Here is a 6,847-nt window from a genome sequence, read left to right on the forward strand (position 1 = left end):
CACACACACACGCACACACACACACAGACTCAGGTAGAGAAAGAGGCAAGTGGACACGCAAACGTAATACGAAAAATGGATCAAAATGGATATGGCTGTGTGTGTGTGTGTGTGTGTGTTTGCAAAGCAAAAAGAGTGTGTTATGCATTCAGAGAGTACACAGGGTTCCCCTGAGGAGACTCAGCTGTGCTCTGGGCATGAGCATCTCATCCTGTTACCATGGATCACTGCCTAACACTGAGTGAAGGAGAGAATATGTGCATGTATTTGTGAGTTTATGAGTGTTTGTGTGTGTTTTGCATATATAACCAAATACTCAAAAAATGAGCCGACTGTGGTGAGAGTGAGGCAGTGATCTGTGTCAGCTTGGGAACAGAGAGAGGCACAAATACACTCCAAAAGCCACACAGACAAACAGCTATTTTGGGCTGGCGCTAACAGTGCATTCAGCAGCATGGTGAGCTTGGTTTAAAGTTGAGCTCCTAGCGATCGCTGTGGTGGTCGGCAGACAGTCTGCTGAATGTGCTGTTAAACCAAAAGACAACAAAGCAAGACGAATCATAAAGAAAGACAAAAGGGACTATTTGTTGCAATGGAAATACAGTTCAAATCAAATAAAGCAAGCTAGTGGAGATTATAAGAGCAGGATAATGAAAACAAAATGACGAAAAGCGTTTCATATTTCATTAGCTCCAAATAACAAATGGCTTTTCTGCCGGATAAGCCTCAAATCTCTCCCATGCCGAGGCTTTTATTTGACTGCTGAGTGGACTATTTCAGTGGCGCTTGGCTGTTAAATACAATTTTTCTTTCCCCTTGAATATGAGATGTATAATTTATTGTATGCACACAGTGTGCCAGAAAAGTAGCTGCCTACTGAAATGTTCATTGAGACAACCGGTCTAAAATTGTCCGACAGACACACTTGATAGCAACAGCATTGTGTGGCTAGTAGGGTTTCTATGGCAACTGCCGTCGTCCATTTCACCACCTCTTTGCCGTCACAGAGCAATCGTCCCTCTCTCTCACTCCCGCTTTCTCTGTGGTCGTGACAGAGAGAAACTCCACGTGAGGGAATTAATCTTCATCAGGGATTCAGCTCCACTCACAACAGAATGAACAGAAACACACACACACACACACACAAACACACACACACACACACACACACACACACACACACACACACACACACACACACACACACACACACACACACACACACACACACACACAGATGGGTAATGAATATAGAATGCAAAGCACACACTAAACACGCTGACTGAAACACTACCCAATAATCCCTTATGTACAATTTAGAGAGAAACAATAATCAAACAAAAAAGCAACCAGACAGACCTTGGGATGAAGGTGCAACAGTGAGAAACCGAGGGATAACGTCTTTTGTCTTCGGCATGAAGGAGAAGTAATTACCCTGCAGCTCTAAGTTGCATTCATCCACCAACACTTCCCAACACACCTGAACACCTTTTACTTAGATTTTGTCCTTCTTCTCTTTCTTTTTCCACCCCCCTTCAACCCCCGCCGTCCTCTCTTCCGTCTATCCTTTTTTGCTAAAATGGCCGACCTGGAAAACCCTGGCCCTCAGCAAATATCGCACCACTCCTGTGGTGTAACCGACCATGTAGACACAAACATGCATATGTGCACCTCCCCTATCCAACACACACTCATACACACATATATGCACACAGACAAATGGTACAAATATTACGATCAGATGGCCTGACGAGACAGAGTAAGTGAAAAAATGTCAGACAGACACATTACATTTAACAAAAACACATACACGGCTGCGCACGCACGCACGCACGTGCGCACTCACACACACACACGCACACACACACTAAGGAGGAAAAGGAAGGAGGAGGGGTAAGGTGAGATGGAGGATCACTTACTGGCTGTACAATTTATCCTGATACAGTCTGGAGGGAGAGCAGAGCAGAGGGTTAATGCTGCACACATACACATACTCTCCACGCCCTGGGGACGCACACATCGACACACCCTGCACGCATATACAAACACACACACACACACACACACACTGCTGAGAAAACACACACTATCCTTTGTCACAGGACCTCAAGCTGGACCGTGTATTTTCTTACAACAGTGTGTTGCAAAATGCAGTTTCTGAGATTTAGATTTTTAGTCAATACAGAGTCAAATCTGGATCAAGATTGGTGGATTTGGTGGAAGGAGAGTGGTGTGTCCCAGCATGAGCAGTGTGCTTATTGGCTGCTCTGGCCTGAGCGACAGTTTCAGTCACCATTTAAAGCACCAGGAGACTGCGATGGGTCATGTGTGTCAGTTTGCCTGATGACATCGAACACATCCCATAATTTTTGTCGCCCATCCAGAGCACAAATCTCCGTAAATGGTCGGAAGATTTAGCCCCATTATTATACATTGTTGTTGTTGTTGTTTTAACCATGATGCCTTGGTGTGTCGTGTGGCGTCAACCACAGAAAAGACGCGGCTGCAGACAACCAGAGACCAACACATGCACCCCTCTATTAGTCTATGCATGTGTGTGTGTGTTAGCATGTGAATGCACTTGAATTATATGAAAGTGTGTCAAATAAAGGTCTTGAACTTAACCTTGAAAGTGTGTGAACAGGAGAAGCAATTTTCTTTAGCAATTGCAATGATGTTTGACGTGTAGCATTTGAACCGTTGTGTACTGAGTACTTGTATTGATTGTTGAAGGTGTTAGGGATGCACAGGTCCACTGGGAGTAAGCAGAGAATGCAGCTTGAGGCTTGACCCTCTGTTCAACGCAGAATCAATGCCACTAACCTTTAATAGGGTATTTTTGCATGTGTGTATTCAAAAGTAAGATGTACAGTATATGCACAGCAAAGTCAATCAATTGCCAAAACCTGTGAAACCCTTGAATACATTGAGCATGAATGGGGCAGCAGAATTACTGTATCAGGAAGAGTTTACTTTCCAGGGACAATATATTATTAATCAACATTTAATAACATTCCTATGCATAGCCAAGAGGCCAGTATCAGCTGCATTCCCCTGACGTGTAATTAAAAACAATGTTGGAGAATCTCTGTTTTTGTGTGTGTGTGTACCTAGGTTGACAGTGAGTCTGACACGGCCCCCATCCAGCTCCAGACGAAGAGTGTCTGCAGAGTTACGGGACGTGGTTGCCATGAGAACGCCATAGGCCCGCTGGGAGCGAAAGCGTAGCGAGACGTCCTCCGCCGCAGTGTGCATCGCCATAGGCAGCTGCACCTTCATAAACTTACTGCCGTCGTACGACAGGATAGTTGCATCTGTACAGGACACAGGAGAGAGAGACAGGCAAGGAACGGATGAGAAGAAGTAAAAGACGGAGGAAGACAGAAATGATGATGGAGTAGAGTGGAGAAGGTGGGTGGATGCATTAAAAAGAGACAGAAAAAAATTGGCAAGGAGAAAACACATGAGGTGGGAAGAGACAAAGGCAATTTGACGTTGAGTGAATCAGAATTTAACAAGTATGTTGCAGCGTGGCTACACTCCCTTATTCCCCAGCCACGTCATGTTGAAACTCAAAAACCTGCTTCCTACAAAATTACCCCATCACTTTCCAAACTTAATTCATCATCACTCCCTCAATGAAGAGGATATATAAATAGTCGCAGCTGGTTGGCCGGCCCTATTATCCGGTTGAATCAGAATGCATGGCAGTGAGTGTGTTAGCCGCCGTGGCTGACATCTCCAGACCCTGGAGTCATAATGTAACAAGCTCAGGTGATCCTGCTTTAATGTCTTTTGCATACTCATTTACATATTCATAATCTTCTCTCCCTGCTACCTGCTGGGGCCAATCCCCAACCGCTAAACTGTTTACCTCAGAGAACCCTGTTTTTTATTGGCCAATTACATATGCAGCTAAACACACTCTCCATGTCTCTGTGCCTTTATCTCTCTTGCGTCTTCCCTTCTTATATCTCTCTATTCCATTCCTCTTTCACTTTCTCTCCCTTTCGCTCTCCCTTTTTCCGTGGGAGACGGTTGGAGCCAAGGCAAAAACAAGAGAACAGGAAGAGAGGGAGGCCTCATGAATACTGATGAGCTGAGAAGGAGACAGATAGGAGGAAGAGACAGATAGTGTGCGTATGTGCGTGCATGTCAGAATAAGTGAGTGAATTTAAGTGTGAACAGAGGAGGGTTTAGAAAAGTAAGAGCAGGGGGAGAGAAAATAAGGACAGAGCAAGACGGGGGGGGGGGGGAGGGGGGAGCTCTTGGCTAAAATGCAAATGAACTCTCATTAACTTGAGGAAAAAAGGAGGTGGTTGGCCTGTTATATCACATATATAATAACTAACAGCCACACAACCCAAGCGCACTGGAACACACACACACACACACACCACACACACACACACACACACACACACACACACACACACACACCACACACACCACACACACACACACACACAGCCAGCACACACACACACACTTCTGATAAGGGAGACAGCTGACTAAATTTTCTGACTCACTACAGGCAAATAGAGTAGGTTGGGTTGGTGAGTATGGAAGCCTATCTACAGTATGCCCACTTTATTTTGGATAGGATGTTGTATACTGTCGCATCATTGACACCTGTAGCACATACCAGATGCGCCATACAAACAGAATAAGTAGTTAAAGAATCAGACATTATCTATGTTTTTGTTGTTGTAGGGTTGTCTGCTTCAAAATGTACACCCAGGATGTCCATAAGAAGCAATGAGTTTGACTCGTGTCCAAACCACATCTTCAAGGTAACTGTTTACTAAAGTGGAAGCAACAATACAAAACACACGTTTAAATTGGGTAAAAAAACCTATGCTGCTCTGTAGACACCCGTTTCTGTTCTTTCCTGATTAATGAAGTTGCGGATATGGCGTCGTTTATATGTCTGTGGAAGCATGCATCTTATTAGCGAAAAAAAAATGCAAGATAACATTTTAAATTCTTCAAATTATATTCTTTCATGTTTCTCAAGATATTTGTTAATGATCCCATGAAAACACAGAAACCAACAATATCTTGTTAACTTTACTACCCTGTATGTGGCACTCTGCCCCATAGTTATTATTTCAAAACACATTGCTGATTTCTTATTTGATCATTCAAATTAATTAGCTCATCATTTTAAGTGACTTGTCATTGTCACTGACCTAGTATTTCGTAAAATTTGACTCAAATCATTTTGACTCATCATGAGCATTTTTTATTTTTGTCCAATCCTTAAACGTGAATTGTCTGAGATCATTATAAACTTTAGTTAAAAAAGGGATGTGTAAAGGTCAACTGTAGATTGACTTAGAGTTAGAGCTGGGCAATATATTGATTAACATTGACATATGAAGCTAGATATTGTCTTAAATTTGGGATATTGTAATATCGTGATATGACATAAGTGTTGTCGTGTCCTGGTTTTAAAGGCTACATTACAGTAAAGGGCTGTCATTTTCTGAACTTACCAGACTGTTTTAGTTGTTCTGTCATTTGCCTTTTCCCGCTTAGTCATTGTATCCACATTACTGAGGATTATTTGTCTAAACTCTCCCTGTGTAAATGTTTTGTGAAAGAACCAAGAGTCAACCCAACAATACCACCACAATATTGTCATGGATGTATTTGGTCAAAAATATCGTAATATTTGATTTTATACAAATCGCCCAGCTCTACTTAGGGTTATCCATTAGTATTTAGAAATGGAGATTTGAATAAACTCTGAAAATGTTGGTTGGAAGACTACAGCAACATTAGCTCTTTGGTATTAAAAGACTCAACGTTTCGAAGCTTGAAGGGTTGAAGATAATATTTTGGTAATTCCTAACATCTATTTTTTCTCTTCTTTTTTCCAGTTTTCTTTTTTTTTATTGGCAGGAGTCTGGCTTCTCGGGCTAAGGCCAAACAGCAACGCTGACTTGGGTGCCTCATTTCGGTGCCACTAAAATGCCTGCACGTACGATGCTCCAATATGGACGTTACAGACAACTACTGGATTAAACACGGTTGAAATGCTGACAGCTAATGTTAAACGGTGTAAAGCTGTATTTCACTGTAGAGGATTCCAACACCGGGAAGTAACAGTCTGCTGCTGCCGTTATCAGAATAACAACACAGACGGGTTAACTTGAAACTGGTGGTGTAAGCCTAATGGTGCGTTCAAAGTTATTGTAAATTACCCTTAACCCATCTGGTGGTTGTTCTGGTTGTTTAACAGAAATTTACAGGTGAAATAGCCTATGTTGTTGTTATAATGTTATGGTTATGTATGTTTCTGTTTCCTGTTTTATTTTGGTATTCTGGTTTTCTGTCTTATCTTGTCTTGTCTTGATTTACTTCCTGTCTTTTTGTTTTCCCGCCTTTTGTGATTGTCTGCTCCACTCTGACTTGTTCTCAGCTTTTGTGTCAGCTGTCCTTTGGTAACCCTTGTTTACTTGTGTATTTAGTCTTTGTGTAATTTTTGTCTGTGTCAAGTCATTGTATTGTATTCTGTGAGAGTGTGTGTAGTCTACCCCGTTGGTCTCGGTGTTCCTGATAGTTTTGTTATTGCTGTTTTGGGATTCTGCCTGTTCCTGTTTTTCTATTTTGCTTGCTATCTTCAGAACTCCTTTCGTTGTAAGGATTTTCATTATTAAATATTCAACCTCAATCATGCCTGCTGTAACTGCACTTGAGTCCTACATTCTCTGAAACCTTGACATATATATAAGTTATTGTTATTACATAAATCATTCAATCATACCAATGAGTCGTTTAATTTTAACCATATGGCCTTAGCAATAAAAGCCGTTCTTAAATGTCAGGGACATTTTGTGCT

The 6,847-nt window shown here is 42.0% G+C and overlaps 1 protein-coding gene across 30 annotated transcripts in view; it reads right to left on the reverse strand.

Annotated features, from left to right (window-relative positions):
- The window catches only part of nrxn1a (neurexin 1a), a 57,471-nt gene that overhangs the window by 18,487 nt on the left and 32,137 nt on the right, over positions 1-6,847 (reverse strand). For 20 of the 30 annotated variants that reach the window (XM_032502698.1, XM_032502710.1, XM_032502704.1 and 17 more), the window contains 2 exons: positions 3,111-3,314; positions 1,920-1,946 (listed from right to left, as the gene is read on the reverse strand). In XM_032502698.1, coding sequence (XP_032358589.1) covers positions 1,920-1,946; positions 3,111-3,314 — 231 coding nt within the window. The remainder of the gene's footprint in view (positions 1-1,919; positions 1,947-3,110; positions 3,315-6,847) is intronic. The other 10 variants (XM_032502718.1, XM_032502720.1, XM_032502719.1 and 7 more) reach the window with 1 other exon arrangement.

This window comes from Etheostoma spectabile, chromosome 21 (genome assembly GCF_008692095.1).
Source record: "Etheostoma spectabile isolate EspeVRDwgs_2016 chromosome 21, UIUC_Espe_1.0, whole genome shotgun sequence".
NCBI lineage: Eukaryota > Metazoa > Chordata > Actinopteri > Perciformes > Percidae > Etheostoma > Etheostoma spectabile.